Here is a 20004-nt window from a genome sequence, read left to right on the forward strand (position 1 = left end):
TGCCATGGGATCTTTAATGACCTCAGAGTCAGGGCACCCGTTTAACGTCCCATCCGAAAGACGGCACCCTACAGAGGGCAGTGTCCCCAATCACTGCCCTGGGGCATTGGGATATTTTTTAGACCAACGGAAAGAGTGCCTCCTACTGGCCTACTGGCCCCCCAACACCACTTCCAGCAGCATCTGGTCTCCCATCCAGGAACTGACCAGGACCAACCCTGCTTAGCTTCAGAAGCAAGCCAGCTGTGGTATGCAGGGTGGTATGGACTTAGAATTCCTCACAATCAAATGTTGACTGCATTATCTACCAAGAGAATTCTCTTCGATTATAATACCTGCCACATATATATTCCCCCCCAAGCAGACACATCGACGGCCCTGAACAAACTTTATCTGACTCTATGTAAACTGGAAACCACATATCCTGAGGCTGCATTCATTGTAGCTGGGGATTTTAACAAGGCTAATCTGAAAACAAGACTCCCTAAATTCTATCAGCATATTGATTGTGCTACCAGGGCTGGTAAAACCCTGGATCATTGTTATTCTAACTTCTGTGACGCATATAAGGCCCCCCCCCCCCCCCCCGCCTTCCTTTTGGAAAAGCTGACCACAACTCCATTTTATTGCTCCCAGCTTATAGACAGAGACTAAAACAAGAAGCTCCCGTGCTCAGGTCTGTTCAACGCTTGTCCGACCAATCTGATTCCACGCTTCAAGATTGCTTCGATCACGTGGATTGGGATATGTTCCCCATTGCATCAAACAACAACATTGACGAATACGCTGATTCGGTGAGCGAGTTTATTAGCAAGTGCATCGGTGATGTCGTACCCACAGCAACTATTAAAACATTCCCAAACCAGAAACCGTGGATTGATGGCAGCATTCGCGTGAAACTGAAAGAGCGAACCACTGCTTTTAATCAGGGCAAGGTGACCGGAAACATGACCGAATACAAACACTATAGCTATTCCCTCCGCAAGGCAATAAAACAAGCTAAGCGTCAGTATAGAGACAAAGTAGAGTCGCAATTCAACGGCTCAGACACAAGAGGTATGTGGCAGGGACAGACTAAACAACTTCTTTGCCCGCTTTGAGGACAATACAGTGCCACTGACACGACCCGCTACCAAAACTTCCGGCGGTTACTTCCGGCGCCGACAGAGATGGCCGCCTCGCTTCGCGTTCCTAGGAAACTATGCAGTTTTTTGTTTTTTTACATGTTATTTCTTACATTAGTACCCCAGGTCATCTTAGGTTTCATTACATACAGTCGAGAAGAACTACTGAATATAAGATCAGCGTCAACTCACCATCAGTACGACCAAGAATATGTTTTTCGCGACGCGGATCCTGTGTTCTGCCTTACAAACAGGACAACGGAGTGGATTCCATGCAGCAACCCAAAAAAACGACTCCGAAAAAGAGGGAAACGAGGCGGTCTTCTGGTCAGAATCCGGAGACGAGCACATCGTGCACCACTCCCTAGCATTCTTCCTGCCAATGTCCAGTCTCTTGACAACAAGGTTGATGAAATCCGAGCAAGGGTAGCATTCCAGAGGGACATCAGAGACTGTAACGTTCTTTGCTTCACGGAAACGTGGCTCACTGGAGAGACGCTATCCGAGGCGGTGCAGCCAACGGGTTTCTCCACGCATCGCGCAGACAGAAACAAACATCTTTCTGGTAAGAAGAGGGGCGGAGGCGTATGCCTTATGGCTAACGTAACATGGTGTGATGAAAGAAACATACAGGAACTCAAATCCTTCTCTTCACCTGATTTAGAATTCCTCACAATCAAATGTAGACCGCATTATCTACCAAGAGAATTCTCACAAGCATTTTGCTACACTCGCATTAACATCTGCTAACCATGTGTATGTGACAAATAAAATTTGATTTGATACCTTTCGGACTCTCCTTCACTGCAGCCGACGTGAGTAAAACATTTAAACGTGTTAACCCTCGCAAGGCTGCAGGCCCAGACGGCATCCCCAGCCGCGTCCTCAGAGCATGCGCAGACCAGCTGGCTTGTGTGTTTACGGACATATTCAATCAATCCTTATCCCAGTCTGCTGTTCCCACATGGTTTAAGAGGGCCACCATTGTTCCTGTTCCCAAGAAAGCTAAGGTAACTGAGCTAAACGACTACCGCCCCGTAGTACTCACTTCCGTCATCATGAAGTGCTTTAAAAGACTAGTCAAGGACCATATCACCTCCACCCTACCTGACACCATAGACCTACTCCAATTTGCTTACCGCCCCAATAGGTCCACAGATGACGCAATCGCAACCACACTGCACACTGCCCTAATCCATCTGGACAAGAGGAATACCTATGTGAGAATGCTGTTCATCGACTACAGCGCAGCATTTAACACCATAGTACCCTCCAAACTCATCATCAAGCTCGAGACCCTGGGTCTCGACCCCGCCCTGTGCAACTGGACTTCTTGACGGTCCGCCCCCAGGGGGTGGGGGTAGGTAACAACCTCTCCACCCCGCTGATCCTCAACACTGGGGCCCCACAAGGGTGCATTCTGAGCCCTCTCCTGTACTCCCTGTTCACCCACGACTGCGTGGCCATGCATGCCTCCAACTCAATCATCAAGTTTTCAGACGACACTACAGTGGTAGGCTTGATTACCAACAACGACGAGACGGCCTACAGGGAGGTGAGGACCCTCGGAGTGTGGTATCAGAAAAATAACCTCACACTCAACATCAACAAAATGAAGGAGATTGATCGTGGACTTCAGGAAACAGCAGAGGGAGCACCCCCTATCCACATCAACGGGACAGTAGTGGAGAGGGTAGTAAGTTTTAAATTCCTCGGCGTACACATCACGGAAAAAACAGAATTGGTCCACCCACACAGACAGCGTGGTGAAGAAGGCGCAGCAGCGCCTCTTCAACCTCAGGAGGCTGAAGAAATTCGGCTTGTCACCAAAAGCACTCACAAACTTTTACAGATACACCATCGAGAGCATCCTGTCGGGCTGTATTACCGCCTGGTACGGCAACTGCTCCGCCCACAACTGTAAGGCTCTCCAGAGGGTAGTGAGGTCTGCACAACGCATCACCGGGGGCAAACTACCTTCCCTCCAGGACACCTACACCACCCAATGTCACAGGAAGGCCATAAAGATCATCAAGGACAACAACCACACGTGCCACTGCCTGTTTCCCCCGCTATCATCCAGAAGGTGAGGTCAGTACAGGTGCATCAAAGCTGGGACTGAGAGACTGAGAAACAGCTTCTATCTCAAGGCCATCAGACTGTTAAACAGCTACCACTAACATTGAGTGGCTGCTGCCAACATACTGACTCAACTCCAGCCACTTTAATAATGGGAAAATTGATGTAAAAATGTATCACTAGCCACTTTAAACAATGCCACTTAATATAATGTTTACATACCCTACATTACTCATCTCATGTATATACTGTTCTCTATACCATCTGCTGCATCTTGCCTATGCCGTTCTGTACCCTCACTCATTCATATATTTGTATGTACATATTCTTCATCCCTTTACACTTGTGTGTATAAGGTAGTTGTTGTAAAATTGTTAGGTTAGATTACTCGTTGGTTATTACTGCATTGTCGGAACTAGAAGCACAAGCATTACGCTACACTCGCATTAACATCTGCTAACCATGTGTATGTGACAAATACAATTTGATTTGATTTGACATTGTTAAAATTCAGTAATACTGTACGTTTTGACCCAGCTAACTAACATTAGCTAGCTAGTTCACGTAGCTAGCTAGCTCACTTGCTGACGTTAGCCTAATGTTGTTAGCTAGCCCAGATAACTTACATGGCTAGCTAGCTAGCTAGCTAGCAAGCCACCACCACACATAGTAACATCAAAGTGCTAGCTATAACAGCTATCATCATCAGGTGGTGGTTAGCCATGTACCTAGCTTAGCTGCAAGGATAGTTTGCTAACGTACGCAAAATAGAGTACTAGTTAGTATAACTAGCTAACTGCTAAAGCCATCCATAGCTACATTTTTCATAGTTAAATCAAGTTTGAGGCAGAGTTTTTGTAGACTGCCACCTCCGCCATTCTTGGTAAGCAAGCACCGCTTTGATTTTTTTTTTTAAATAATAACTTTTCTTTCTTTCATGTGTCTTTCTCTCTTTCAAACTTTTCTCTCCTTCATACGTCTTCAACTAAACTAGCTAGCTAGCTAAATTCCTGCCTTTTTGAAAAATCTTCCAGCCATCATCGTTCAGTTTGTATACACAGGTTGATTTGATTGGCCTGCGTTGGCGTGATGCGTGAAATTTGATTTGATTGGTCACTGACCAAGAACAATGAGCAGTTTTCTTGTGGCTCGGAGGGGCTTTCGCCAACTTGACGTACTTCTTATTATTATTAGCCTACAAAATTGTACTCTGTAACGGATGGTTTTAAAAAGGTTGCGAAGTACAATACTGAAGTAAAATGAATGACTGAAAAATACTCAAAAAATGACATGTACTCAGAAAATCTACTCAATTACAGAAAAAGCCCATTTATGCTTGATCCAACAATGTGGTTCAAGACTCCGTATGGAGGGTGTGACACAAACATTGTTTTTCTTTCTATTCTATGAATGCCCTGACTTCTGCAGAGGACGTATCACCATAAATGCTGCACGGCCAATATGGACAACGGATTGACCATGGAGCGGCTTTTACGAGAGTATTCGTAATTCGTTACTTCTACTCCATACAGGGGTCAGGAGGTTAAGCAGACATCTAAGGTCTATCAAAAAAGGCAGAGATCACTCAAACCCACAGAGGCACAAAGGCCCCTTTACACACCCAAATTCCTCCGCTAAACCAATCACCCAGACACAGACCCTTTGTTTTGTTAAACCCATAGAGACAAAGCTCTCCATTACTCACCAGGGTTACGTTAACCAGGACAACTTACCTGGACCTTAGCCAATCACCTAGACGCTCATCCTGCATGTCCATTGGTCAAAGTTCATCTCAGGCTTTTGAGGTCAGGGGTTATCCCATGGCTTTGTCTCACTATAAACTTAATTAAAGCGTGTTAAGTCACGACCTGTTTCTAATGGGATTTGGAGGCATACTCTACATTAGGGTTAGCTTGCTGCTACTAACTCCTATACGACATGCATACATGGGCATCACTCTCCTTAGTCAGTCCTTTTTACATACACACAGTTGGATTTCAACAGATGGACTGCAATGTTTTAAAGTTCAGTATAATAGATTAATAGGTTAGGGCCCCTGCGTGCAACAGCTCTGGAACTGAAATCCCTTTGCTCTTTGGGGTTCATAGGTTGCGCGTGGCTCAGTTGGTATAGCATGTCACTTGCAGCGTCAGGGTTGTGGGTTCGATTCCCATGGAGGACCAGTAGGGAAATGTATACACTCCCTACTCTGAAGGAGCTCTGGATAAGAGTTTCTGCTAAATGACATAAATGTAAATAAGTTGTCCACATCCAGTGTTGTTTGTGTTGTGTGGTTAAATATGCCCTGCTTATACCTTTAACATGTATCTGGGTAGGAGCGTTGGGCCAGTAACTGAAACGTTGCTGGATCAAATCCCTGAGCTGACAAGGTAAAAAATGTGTCCTTCTACCCCTGAGCTAGGCAGTTAACCCACTGTGCCGATGGCGTGGATGTTGATTAAGGCCCCCCCCCCCCCCCCCCCCCACCACTCTGATTCAGAGGGGTGTGTTAAATGCGGAAGATACATTTATATTGAAGATACAACTGAATGCCTTCAATATAAATGTACAACTGACTAGGTATCCCCCTTTCTGTTGTACAACTGACTAGGTATCCCCCTTTCTGTTGTACAACTGACTAGGTATCCCCCTTTCTGTTGTATAACTGACTAGGTATCCCCCTTTCTGTTGTACAACTGACTAGGTATCCCCCTTTCTGTTGTACAACTGACTAGGTATCCCCCTTTCTGTTGTACAACTGACTAGGTATCCCCCTTTCTGTTGTACAACTGACTAGGTATCCCCCTTTCTGTTGTACAACTGACTAGGTATCCCCCTTTCTGTTGTATAACTGACTAGGTATCCCCCTTTCTGTTGTATAACTGACTAGGTATCCCCCTTTCTGTTGTACAACTGACTAGGTATCCCCCTTTCTGTTGTACAACTGACTAGGTATCCCCCTTTCTGTTGTACAACTGACTAGGTATCCCCCTTTCTGTTGTACAACTGACTAGGTATCCCTCTTTCTGTTGTATAACTGACTAGGTATCCCCCTTTCTGTTGTACAACTGACTAGGTATCCCCCTTTCTGTTGTACAACTGACTAGGTATCCCTCTTTCTGTTGTATAACTGACTAGGTATCCCCCTTTCTGTTGTATAACTGACTAGGTATCCCCCTTTCTGTTGTATAACTGACTAGGTATCCCCCTTTCTGTTGTATAACTGACTAGGTATCCCCCTTTCTGTTGTATAACTGACTAGGTATCCCCCTTTCTGTTGTATAACTGACTAGGTATCCCCCTTTCTGTTGTATAACTGACTAGGTATCCCCCTTTCTGTTGTATAACTGACTAGGTATCCCTCTTTCTGTTGTACAACTGACTAGGTATCCCCCTTTCTGTTGTATAACTGACTAGGTATCCCCCTTTCTGTTGTATAACTGACTAGGTATCCCCCTTTCTGTTGTATAACTGACTAGGTATCCCTCTTTCTGTTGTATAACTGACTAGGTATCCCCCTTTCTGTTGTATAACTGACTAGGTATCCCCCTTTCTGTTGTATAACTGACTAGGTATCCCCCTTTCTGTTGTATAACTGACTAGGTATCCCCCTTTCATTTGTACCACTTGTATCACATTACAAATGACCTTTCTCACCCTCGTATTAAGGAGCTCAGGGCCAGAGGCAGTTTATCTGCAGAAAATTAGTGCTAAATGGATAGTTCACCTAAATGACATATTGGTTTCCTCACCCTGTAAGCAGTCTATTGACAAGGTTTGACAGCAAGCCATGCTTTGGTTTAGTTTCCCTAGCACTAGCGTCTTATCATTTGTGGCACAAATCAAATCCAAGTCCTGGTAGCGATATTAGCATTTCTTGTCCAAATCATCCTAAAGTATCTCAAATGTATTGTGAAGCCCAGCATAGTCACTTAGATGAGTTGAACATGATGTGCCAAAATGCTAATATCGATACCATGATTTGGATGTGATTTGTGCCGCAAATGCAACAAACTCATTGTTTCGATATTACCATTTTTCATGCATCATGTTCAAGTGACTTTGTTGAGCTTCACAATAAATTTTAGATAATATTCATATCATACAAAAGTATGTGCTAAAAATGCTAATATTGGTACCATGATTTTGTGGCGTTTGTAGTCCGTAGATAAGCAGGTTACGTGGATTATACGCATCACGTCCATCACAGCCAGCTCTGGTCAGACAGACTAGGATTAGACTCCAAGCCAACCAAACAGACGTGTTTATCTTGAAGATCTAGACATTCAATCCAATGATTATTTCCATATTTTAACTGTTTTATTTAGATGTTAGAATATGACAAACGGTAAAAAAATGAAAAGTTTTGTGCTGAAACCAAAGATGTTTATTATTCCAAGAGATTCCATCCTTCGGTTATCCAGCTTGAACACTGCAGTGCACAGTGCAATATCTCTTAATTTACTCTTTGGCCTTAACATGTGGAGCTGTTTACAGTCTCGAGGATCACTCTGGGGCCTTTTCTGAGGAGACCAGTATAACTCAGTCAGGAGTGTTGATGTTAGGGGAAGGGTCTAAGACTGCGTGCCAAATGACAACCCATTCCCTAATCAAAAGTAGTGCACTTTGTAGGGAATAGGGTTTCATCAGCAGTGTTGGTTAGGAGACTGTCTTTGGGACAGGGGTAGAGTCCTAACTCAGGAGTGTTGATGTTAGGAGACTGTCTTTGGGACAGGGGAAGAGCTTAACTCAGGAGTGTTGATGTTAGGAGACTGTCTTTGGGACAGGGGTAGAGTCCTAACTCAGGAGTGTTGATGTTAGGAGACTGTCTTTGGGACAGGGGAGGAGTATAACTCAGGAGTGTTGATGTTAGGAGACTGTCTTTGGGACAGGGGAGGAGTCTAACTCAGGAGTGTTGATGTTAGGAGACTGTCTTTGGGACAGGGGAAGAGTCTAACTCAGGAGTGTTGGTGTTATATTAGGAGGTAGCGGGACAGGGGAAGAGCATTGTTTTGGTTACAGGAGAGAGGGAGAGAGATAGGGGTTGAAATAGGGAGAAGAACAGGGGAAAGGATGGGCTTTGAAAGATGGGCTTTGAAAAAGGGGGGAGGACAGAAGAGCGAGGGAGAGAGATGATCCACATGGTATCTGGAAGGAATCATGTCCACTGTCTGTCTGTCAGAGCATATCGTTTCGTCCAGGTCGTAAAAGTGGACAGAGTAACGGACGCCATTATAATAATATACAGGAGACAACAACTGTCTCCATGCCAACTTGCTGTTTATAACACATTACAGCAGTACAGTACATCCATCTCCATATTGTTTATCTACAGTTGGTGCTTATTGAACATGTGGCTTGTCTGATCTGTTTCCTCTACAGAGACCAGAAGAATCCAGTCCATACTCATGGTTTATGATGCACAGCACAGCCTGCCATTGCTCAACAACATTTGGGTTTAACCAAGGAGTGGACTCTCCAGCGAGATTTATCTTGTTATCTATTAGCTGTCTTTAAACAGTTTAAAGAAGAGGATGATTTTTCATCCTAAGCCATGGGATTTTAATCATATCTCTCGTCTCTCTCTCTCTTTCCTCTCTCCCTCCCTACCACCCATGGTGCAGTGCAGGGGAAAAGGTGACTAAGGGTCATTAAGTTTTTTTTGTTTCCAGACTCTATTGTTTTTGGTTTTTGTCAGACCTCTTTTTTCCCTTTGCACAGAGAGTTTTTTTTCTCCCATCGTCCTCCTTGGTTTGGCGACCAACAGTTTTATGTTTTTGTCTTAATGACTCCATGTCCTTGATGCTGTGTGAGTTTAATGGCTGATTTGATCTGATTAACTCTCTGATTGAAGTCGGCTTCTTTCGTATGCTGATGTCAGGTTTTGGTGTGCTTGTATGGTATTTTTGGACTTTTTGTTTAGACTAGGTGATGCACTGTATAACTACACAACATGACCTCACACACACACACACACACACACACACACTCCTCCCCCACAGCCTCAGCAGAGTAATATCCCCCTTTGACTCTGTATCAAAACAAAATATTTAGAATATTTTGATAATATTAAGTAATGATTTACGACTTCAATACCAAGCTACACTATTTATTGATTCCTTTGTCATTCTTCACAGGGCGTTTCATCACGGCAGACTCATCCTTCATCGACGGGAGGGAGAAGGCTGTCCTGGTGAGCCCAGTGTTAGAGCTGCTGGACTGGAGCTGTCTGAGGCTGGTGTACCAGATTACTGGAGACGGCTCCCTGCAGCTGCACCTCAGACCGGACGGAGACAACTTTGATTACACACTATGGAGCGCAGACAAGCCCTCGGACAGCTGGCTCATCGCAAGCATTGACCTGAGAAACACCTCCAACGCATACCAGGTACCCACACACGCACACACACACACGCACACACGCTTGCAGGTAAGCTTGCAGACTACACCCCAAAACACCCACCCTCTATATTTATATTATATTGCTGGGGTTCAGACTCTAAATTATATAACTGGGGTTCAGACTATATTCTAATGCTGAGGTTCATCCTCTATATTCTAATGCTGAGGTTCATCCTCTATATTCTAATGCTGAGGTTCATCCTCTATATTCTAATGCTGAGGTTCATCCTCTATATTCTAATGCTGAGGTTCAGCCTCTATATTCTAAAGCTGAGGTTCACACTCTCTATTCTATAACTGGGGTTCAGCCTCTATATTCTATAACTGGGGTAGAGCCTCTATAACCTATAACTGGATATATCCCACACCTGTCCTCATCCCACACCTGTCTCCACTCCCCATCCCACACCTGTCTCCACTCCCCATCCCTCACCTGTCTCCACTCCCCATCCCACACCTGTCTCCACTCCCCATCCCACACCTGTCTCCACTCCCCATCCCTCACCTGTCTCCACTCCCCATCCCACACCTGTCTCCACTCCCCATCCCACACCTGTCTCCACTCCCCATCCCACACCTGTCTCCACTCCCCATCCCTCACCTGTCTCCACTCCCCATCCCTCACCTGTCTCCACTCCCCATCCCTCACCTGTCTCCACTCCCCATCCCACACCTCTCCCCATCCCTCACCTGTCTCCACTCCCCATCCCTCACCTGTCTCCACTCCCCATCCCTCACCTGTCTCCACTCCCCATCCCACACCTGTCTCCACTCCCCATCCCACACCTGTCTCCACTCCCCATCCCACACCTGTCTCCACTCCCCATCCCTCACCTGTCTCCACTCCCCATCCCACACCTGTCTCCACTCCCCATCCCACACCTGTCTCCACTCCCCATCCCTCACCTGTCTCCACTCCCCATCCCTCACCTGTCTCCACTCCCCATCCCTCACCTGTCTCCACTCCCCATCCCACACCTGTCTCCACTCACCATCCCACACCTGTCTCCACTCACCATCCCACACCTGTCTCCACTCACCATCCCTCACCTGTCTCCACTCCCCATCCCTCACCTGTCTCCACTCCCCATCCCACACCTCTCCCCATCCCTCACCTGTCTCCACTCCCCATCCCTCACCTGTCTCCACTCCCCATCCCTCACCTGTCTCCACTCCCCATCCCTCACCTGTCTCCACTCCCCATCCCACACCTGTCTCCACTCCCCATCCCTCACCTGTCTCCACTCCCCATCCCTCACCTGTCTCCACTCCCCATCCCACACCTGTCTCCACTCACCATCCCACACCTGTCTCCACTCCCCATCCCACACCTGTCTCCACTCCCCATCCCTCACCTGTCTCCACTCCCCATCCCTCACCTGTCTCCACTCACCATCCCACACCTGTCTCCACTCACCATCCCACACCTGTCCCCACTCCCCATCCCTCACCTGTCTCCACTCCCCATTCCTCACCTGTCTCCACTCCCCATCCCACAGGGGGATATGTAGGAGGGGACATCATCTGTTAGGGTTTTATTGCTTTTAGAATGGAGATGGAGACGTTTTACTGAACTAAACTTCATAACTGTGTCTGATATAATGGCTTATTTGTTTTTGTTCTCTTCCTCCACCATTTCCCCTCCCCCTTTATCTCATTCTCTTTCTATCTATATCTCTCTGTTTGTCCTAGCTTTTGCTGGAGGGTCGACCCAGTGAGGAAGCAGGCAACAGTGTGGCGATCTTCGAAATTCACATCGTGTCTGGCTACTGCATAGGTCAGTTCCCAGGGCAGGAGAATGTTAAGACAACTGTTAAGCCTCACAACAGTCCTCAGGGTAGGAGAACGTTAAGACAACTGTTAAGCCTCACAACAGTCCTCAGGGTAGGAGAATGTTAAGACAACTGTTAAGCCTCACAACAGTCCTCAGGGTAGGAGAATGCTAAGACAACTGTTAAGCCTCACAACAGGCCTTTAGGGTAGGAGAACGTTAAGACAACTGTTAAGCCTCACAACAGTCCTCAGGGTAGGAGAACGTTAAGACAACTGTTAAGCCTCACAACAGTCCTCAGGGTAGGAGAACGTTAAGACAACTGTTAAGCCTCACAACAGTCCTCAGGGTAGGAGAATGCTAAGACAACTGTTAAGCCTCACAACAGTCCTCAGGGTAGGAGAACGTTAAGACAACTGTTAAGCCTCACAACAGTCCTCAGGGTAGGAGAATGCTAAGACAACTGTTAAGCCTCACAACAGTCCTCAGGGTAGGAGAACGTTAAGACAACTGTTAAGCCACACAACAGTTCTCAGGGTAGGAGAATGTTAAGACAACTGTTAAGCCACACAACAGTTCTCAGGGTAGGAGAATGTTAAGACAACTGTTAAGCCACACAACGTGGGGTTGATGCCTGTTTATGTTTAGAAAACATAATATTGAAGTAAAAAATATGCCTTATATGTGGCATGTGCAGATTTCATGACTTTTATACCAAGAGATATAACGGTTGTTGTTGTTGTTGTCAGAGTGTAACTTTGAGGAGCACCACCTGTGTGGCTACAGTAACCACTGGAACCCTAATGTCAACTGGTATGTTGGAGGGAGTTTAGCCAGAGACCCCCAGTCCAACCTGCCTGATGACCACACCATCAACAACCAGAGAGGTACACACACACACACACACACCATGGACAGCCAGAGACCCCCAGTCCAACCTGCCTGATGACCACACCATCAACAACCAGAGAGGCACACACACACACAACCAGAGAGGTACACACACACACACACACACACACACAACCAGAGAGGTACACACACACACACACACACACACACCATGAACAGCCAGAGAGGTACACACACACACAACCAGAGAGGTACACACACACACACACACACACACCATGAGCAACCAGAGAGATACACACACACACAAAGATCACCCCAGGGGCCTGACCTGAGTGTGTTCTGTTCATTGGTGTATGTTTACTAGTTTTTGTTCTATACAATACGATAACCCAATATTGCTGTCATGTTTCTACATCTCATCTCTCTCACCTCTCTCATCTCTCTCCAGGTCACTACATGTATGTGGACTCAGTCTATGCCAAGCGGTTCCAGGAAGTGGCCAAGCTGACGTCTCCCATGACGACCACACCGGTGTCAGGCTGCCTGTCGTTCTACTACCAGCGGGACCAGGAGAGAGGGAACATCTTCTCAGTGTTCACTAGAGACACGCTGGGACACTACGAGGAGATCTGGAGGCCTGAGGTCTATGCTACAACTTCCTGGAGGCTGGTCAATGTGGATATTAAGGCCCCACACCCCCTGGAGGTCAGTACAGGTAGTACACACCTTAGAGTTCAAGGGTCAGAGTGCAAGGACAGACAGACAGACACAAGCACGCAGGCAGACACACACACACACACACACACACTAGAGATCTTTGGTCTGTGCAGTATTCTTCCCTGTGTATTCTCTGGACAGATATAAATAGCCAGAAGGGAGAAGGGTGTTATTAATTACTGTTGTCATAGCGCCAGAGACTGAGTGAGTTCCTTCAAGGGTAGAACACCAGAATGAAGATCCAGGGAAGAGTTATGACTCTTCCCCTCCTCCACCCAATCCTCCTTCTTCTCCTCCCAGTCCTCCCCCTTCTCCACCTCTTCTTCTCCTCTCCTCCACCTCCTAGTCCTCCCCCTTCTCCTCCTCACAGTCCTCCCACTTCTCCTCCTCTGCTCCTCCTCTCTTCCTCCTCCCCCTTCTCCTCTTTCTCCTCTCCTCCTAGTCCTCCCTCTCCTTTGCTCCTCCTCTCTTCCTCCTCCCCCTTCTCCTCTTTCTCCTCTCCTCCTAGTCCTCCCTCTCCTTTGCTCCTCCTCTCTTCCTCCTCCCCCTTCTCCTCTTTCTCCTCTCCTCCTAGTCCTCCCTCTCCTCCTCCTCCTCCCCCTTCTCAACCACATTTCACACAGACAGCCCTCCCCCTTCCCCTCCTCCTCTCCCTCTCTTCCTCCTCTCCTCCTCCTCCTCTCGTCCTCCTCCTTTCTTCCTCCTCCCCCTTCTCAATCACATTTCACACAGACAGCCCTCGCTCTTCACCTCCTCTCCTATGAATCTATTGTTGGAAGAGAATAGATTGAAAAGACAGGAAATGTTTGGTCTCGATCTCTGTTGCTGCTGTAATGTTATAATGTATCTTATAGCAGACTGGTGACTTCCTGTCACATTCTGTTGTGAAGTGTACAGGCATTCCAAAAGTATTCAGACCCCTTGACCTTTTCCATATCAATCTACACACAATACCCAACAACGTAAAAGCAAAAACAGGTTTTTAGAAATGTATGTAAATGTAAAAAAATATATATATATTACTAAAAAAAAAAAAAAAAAAAGATCAAGGTGCCTTGTGAGGCTAATCTGCATTTGCCTTCCGTAGTGCTAGCTGATGTTCAATTTCTGGGAAATAAATGGGATAAACTGAAAGCACGTGCAGGTATATCCTAAAAACGGGACATTAAACACAGTAATATCTTATGTTTCACCTAGTCGTGGCTGAACGATGACATTAAGAACATACAGCTGGCAGGTTATACACTCTATCGGCAGGATAGAACAGCAGCCTCTGGTAAGACACGGGGCAGGGGCCTATGCATATACAGTTGAAGTTGGAAGTTTACATACACCTTAGCCAAATACATTTAAACTCAGTTTTTCACAATTCCTGACATTTAATCCTAGTAAACATTCCCTGTCTTAGGTCAGTTAGTATCACGAATGTGATTTAAGAATGTGAAATATCAGAATAATAGTAGAGAGAATGATTTATTTCAGCTTTTATTTCTTTCATCACATTCCCAGTGGGTCAGAAGTTTACATACTCTCAAATAGTAATTGGTAGCATTGCCTTTAAATTGTTTAACTTGGGTCAACATTTTGGGTCGCCTTCCACAAGCTTCCCACAATAAGTTGGGTGAATTATGGCCCATTCCTCCTGACAGAGCTGGTGTAACTGAGTCAGGTTTGTAGGCCTCCTTGCTCGCACACACTTTTTCAGTTCTGTCCACAAATTTTCTATGGGATTGAGGTCAGGGCTTTGTGATGGCCACTCCAATACCTTGACTTTGTTGTCCTTAAGCCATTTTGACACAACTTTGGAAGTATGCTTGGGGTCATTGTCTATTTGGAAGACCCATTTGCGACCAAGATTTAACTGATGTCTTGAGATGTTGCTTTTTTATTTTGTGAAGTGCACCAGTCCATCCTGCAGCAAAGCACCTCCACAACATGATGTTACCACCCCTGTGCTTCACGGATGGGATGGTGTTCTTCGGCATGCAAGCCTCCCCCTTTTTCCTCCAAACATAACAATGGTCATTATGGCCAAACAGTTCTATTTTTGTTTCATCAGACCAGAGGACATTTGTCCAAAAATACGATCTTTGTCCCCATGTGCAGTTGCAAACTGTAGTCTGTCTTTTTTATGGCAGTTTTGGAGCAGTGGCTTCTTTCTTGCTGAGCGGCCTTTCAGGTTATGTTGATATAGGACTCGTTTTACTGTGGATATTGATACTTTTGTACCTGTTTACTCCAGCATCTTCACAAGGTCATTTGCTGTTGTTCTGGGATTGATTTGCACTTTTCACACCAAAGTACGTTCATCTCTAGGAGACAGAACGCATCTCCTTCCTGAGCGGTATGATGTCTGCGTGGTCCCATGGTGTTTATACTTGCATACTATTGTTTGTACAGATGAACGTGGTTCCTTCAGGCGTTTGGCAATTGCTCCCAAGGATGAACCAGAGTTGTGGAGGTTTTTTTCTGAGGTCTTGGCTGATTTCTTTAGATTTTCCCATGATGTCAACCACAGAGGCACTGAGTTTGAAGGTAATCCTTGAAATACATCCACAGGTACACCTCCAATTGACTCAAATTATCTCTATTAACCTGTCAGAAGCTTCTAAAGCCATGACATCGTTTTCTAGAATTTTCCAAGCTGTTTAAAGGCAGTCAACTTAGTGCATGTAAACTTCTGACTCACTGGAATTGTGATACAGTGAGTTATAAGTGAAATAGTCTGTCTGTAAACAATTGTTTGAAAAATGACTTATGTCAAGCACAAAGTAGATGTCCTAACTGACTTGCCAAAACTATAGTTTGTTCACAATAAATTTGTGGATTGGTTGAAAAACGAGTTTTAATGACTCCAACCTAAGTGTATGTAAACTTCCGACTTCAACTATATGTAAACAACAGCTGGTGCACGGTTTCTAAGGAAGTCTCAGTGTTTTGCTCCCCAGAGTACCTCATGATAAGCTGTAGACCACACTATCTACCTAGAGAGTTTTCATTTGTATTTTTTGTAGGTGTCTACATACCACCACAGACCGATGCTGGCACTAAAACCGCACTCAATGAGCTGTATACAGGAAATCGTTCATCCAGAGGCAGCGCTCCTAGTGGTCGGGGAATTTAATGCAGGGAAACTAAAATCCGTTTTATCTCATTTCTATCAGCATGTTAAATGTGCAACCAGAGGGAAAAAAATTCTAGCCCACCATTACTCCACACACAGAGACACGTACAAAGCTCTCTCACTCGCCTTCCATTTGGCAAATCTGACCATAATTCTATCCTCTTGATTCCTGCTTACAAGCAAAAATTAAAGCAGTATTCACCAATGACACGGGCTATAAAAAAGTGCTCAAATGAAGCAGATGCTAAACTACATGAGTGTTTGCAGCGCCAGCTGTGCCATCAGAGTCCCTGGGTTCGCGCCCAGGCTCTGTCGTAACCGGCCGCGACCGGGAGGTCCGTGGGGCGACGCACAATTGGCCTAGCGTCGCCGGGTTAGGGAGGGCTTGGTCGGTAGGGGTGTCCTTGTCTCATCGCGCACCAGCGACTTCTTTGGCGGGCTGGGCGCAGTGTGCGCTAACCAAGGTGGCTAGGTGCACGGTGTTTCCTCCGGCGCATTGGTGCGGCTGGCTTCCGGGTTGGATGCGTGCTGTGTTAAGAAGCAGTGCGGCTTGGTTGGGTTGTGTATCGGAGGCCGCATGACTTTCAACCTTCGTCTCTCCCGAGCCCGTACGGGAGTTGTAGTGATGAGACAAGATAGTAGCTACTACAACAATTGGATACCACGAAATTGGAGAGAAAAAGGGGTTAAATTTAAAAAAAAACTTTTAAAGTCGAGGAAATCGTCCCCACAGTAACTGTACGTACCTACCCCAAACAGAAGCCATGGATTACAGGCAACATTCGGGGAACTAAACTAAAGGGTAGAGCTGCCGCTTTCAAGGAGCGGGACTCTAACCCGGAGGCTTATAAGAAATCTCGCTATACCCTCCGACGAACCATCAAACAGGCAAAGCGTCAATACAGGACTAAGATCGATTTGTACTACACCGGCACCGACGCTCGTCGAATGTGGCAGGGCTTGCAAACCATTACAGACTACAAAGGGAAACACAGCCACGAGCTAAGCACAGCCGCGAGCTGCCCACTGACACGAGCCTACCAGACAAGCTAAATAACTTCTATGCTCGCTTCGAGGCAAGTAACACTGAAACATGCATGAGAGCATCAGCTGTTTCGGACAACTGTGTGATCACGCTCGCCGCAGTCGATGTGAGTAAGACCTTTAAACAGGTCAACATTCACAAGGCCGCAGGGCCAGACGGATAACCAGGACGTGTACTCCGAGCATCTGCTGACAAACTAGCAAGTATCTTCACTGACATTTTCAACATGTCCCTGTCTGAGTCTGTAATACCAACATGTTTCAAGCAGACCACCATAGTCCCTGTGCCCAAGAACACTAAGGTAACCTGCTGTCATTTCTTTACTATCATTAACTGAAGACATAGTTTTTATCAAAGATTCTCTGTAATTAGACTCCTCCCACACAGAAGAGTGTTTTAACACACACACACACACAGACAGACACACACACACACACACACACATTTTACTATCCTTGTGGGGACCTAAAGTTGATTTCCATTCAAAATCCTATTTTCTCTCACCCTAAATCTAACTCTAACCCTTAAACCTTAACCGTAATTCTAAACCTAACCCTAAACCTAACCCCTAAGCTTAAAATATCAATTTTCCTTGTGGGGACAAAATCCAATTGTTTTACTATCTTTGTGAGGACCCAACCATTTCCTTCACAGCTCTACACCAGCCAGCTCTACACCAACATAACATAATACTGAGTCAATGTCTTTACCATTACAGTCAACTCATTGAAGGTTTTGAATAGGACTTACATTTAGAATTGATAAAAGCTCCATTGACCTGAGAGGCATGTTTTAAATGAAGTTCTGTTGGACAAGCCTGGTCGTTTTAGTGTGGCATCTGGCGAACTGTTGATGAGCGAACTGTTGATGAGCGAACTGTTGATGAGCTAACTGTTGATGAGCTAACTGTTGATGAGCTAACTGTTGATGAGCTAACTGTTGATGAGCTAACTGTTGATGAGCTAACTGTTGATGAGCTATTTATTGTGCTAACTGTTGAGCTAACTATTGAGTTTACACTGTATGGTTATCTTCTGATCATCTATTGGTATCTTGGCTATATCTTGGTTTTGTCTGTGTTTTCCAGGTGGTTTATGAAGTAGCCTTTAACAGTGCCCGTGGAGGATACGTGGCCATTGATGACATCTCCTTCTCTCCAGAGTTCTGCCACACAGAAACCGGTGAGAGGGTACAGTATTACTATGATCAACACAGTTGGGGCGGAGAATCCTAGATAATCTCCACTGAGCATGCTTTTTAGTCCAGGACTACAGGCTTAATCTGTGTCTGGGAAACTGGCCCAGTGTGTTTCAGCAACAGTAGCTACTAGCTATACATTACACCATCACCACAGAGCCCCGGAGTACCACATAGTCCCTACTCTACCGTCCAACCCATTCTCATTTTCCTCAAGTGTTCCAGACAACATGATTCATCAAAAGAGGTGGGAGAGAAGGGTGTGTGCCCTTTGAAGAAAAGGATTGGAATTGATTATGATTGGAACATTAACCGCGGATTTAAAAATGATCCTTCTTTTGATTCCACTATCCTCTGAAGTTGAACTAGTCTCTCTTTCTCTCTCTCTCTTCTCTTTTTGTATCTTTCTCGCTCTCCTTCTCTCTGTCCCCCAGTCTAAATTCCAGAGAGAACCTCTCAGTAGCCAGTGTTCTCTCACCCTCAGCAACATGTGTTGTCAGTCAGCCCTGGGCTTAGGATACAGCATGGTACAAGTATTTTAAACACAGTTCTGATATCATAACCACATCAATACATACAATCTATAGCTTGTTTGTAATGTATGGACACGTTTTTTATTAAGTATCCTGCTGTCCTGAAAAAGACCTTGCAGCAGAAACTTTGACAATTAAAAGTTTCCATGTTGTCCCTTTTTTGTATTTCTAAAGCTCCCTAAGGGGTAGTATTGTTTCTAAAGCTCCCTAAGGTATCGTTTCTAAAGCTCCCTAAGGGGTAGAATTGTTTCTAAAGCCCCCTAAGGGGTAGTATTGTTTCTAAAGATCCCTAAGGTATCGTTTCTAAAGCTCCCTAAGGGGTAGTATTGTTTCTAAAGCTCCCTAAAGTATCGTTTCTAAAGCTCCCTAAGGGGTAGTATTGTTTCTAAAGCTCCCTAAGGGGTAGTATTGTTTCTAAAGCCCCCTAAGGGGTAGTATTGTTTCTAAAGCTCCCTAAGGGGTAGTATTGTTTCTAAAGCCCCCTAAGGGGTAGTATTGTTTCTAAAGCTCCCTAAGGGGTAGTATTGTTTCTAAAGCTCCCTAAGGGGTAGTATTGTTTCTAAAGCCCCCTAAGGGGTAGTATTGTTTCTAAAGCTCCCTAAGGGGTAGTATTGTTTCTAAAGCTCCCTAAGGGGTAGTATTGTTTCTAAAGCCCCCTAAGGGGTAGTATTGTTTCTAAAGCTCCCTAAGGGGTAGTATTGTTTCTAAAGCCCCCTAAGGGGTAGTATTGTTTCTAAAGCTCCCTAAAGTATCGTTTCTAAAGCTCCCTAAGGGGTAGTATTGTTTCTAAAGCTCCCTAAAGTATCATTTCTAAAGCTCCCTAAGGGGTAGTATTGTTTCTAAAGCTCCCTAAAGTATCGTTTCTAAAGCTCCCTAAGGGGTAGTATTGTTTCTAAAGCTCCCTAAGGTATCGTTTCTAAAGCTCCCTAAGGTATCGTTTCTAAAGCTCCCTAAGGTGTGGTATCATTTCCTAAAGCTCCCTAAGGTATCGTTTCTAAAGCTCCCTAAGGTACAGTTGAAGTCGGAAGCTTACATACACTTAGGTTGGAGTCATTAAAACTAATTTTTCAACCACTCCACAAAACTATAGTTTTGGCAAGTTAGTTAGGACATCTACTTTGCATGACACAAGTAATTGTCTGTTTACAGACAGATAT

The 20004-nt window shown here is 45.4% G+C and overlaps 1 protein-coding gene across 1 annotated transcript in view; it reads left to right on the forward strand.

Moving 5' to 3' along the window:
* mamdc2a (MAM domain containing 2a) overlaps nucleotides 1-20004 on the forward strand; it is a 58844-nt gene that overhangs the window by 5640 nt on the left and 33200 nt on the right. Inside the window, exons 3-7 of the mRNA XM_036936395.2 lie at nucleotides 9341-9591; nucleotides 11298-11382; nucleotides 12126-12263; nucleotides 12680-12936; nucleotides 18205-18298. Coding sequence (XP_036792290.1) covers nucleotides 9341-9591; nucleotides 11298-11382; nucleotides 12126-12263; nucleotides 12680-12936; nucleotides 18205-18298 — 825 coding nt within the window. The remainder of the gene's footprint in view (nucleotides 1-9340; nucleotides 9592-11297; nucleotides 11383-12125; nucleotides 12264-12679; nucleotides 12937-18204; nucleotides 18299-20004) is intronic.

This window comes from Oncorhynchus mykiss, chromosome 11 (assembly GCF_057628025.1).
Source record: "Oncorhynchus mykiss isolate SJ-2025 chromosome 11, ASM5762802v1, whole genome shotgun sequence".
NCBI classification, from domain to species: Eukaryota; Metazoa; Chordata; class Actinopteri; order Salmoniformes; family Salmonidae; genus Oncorhynchus; species Oncorhynchus mykiss.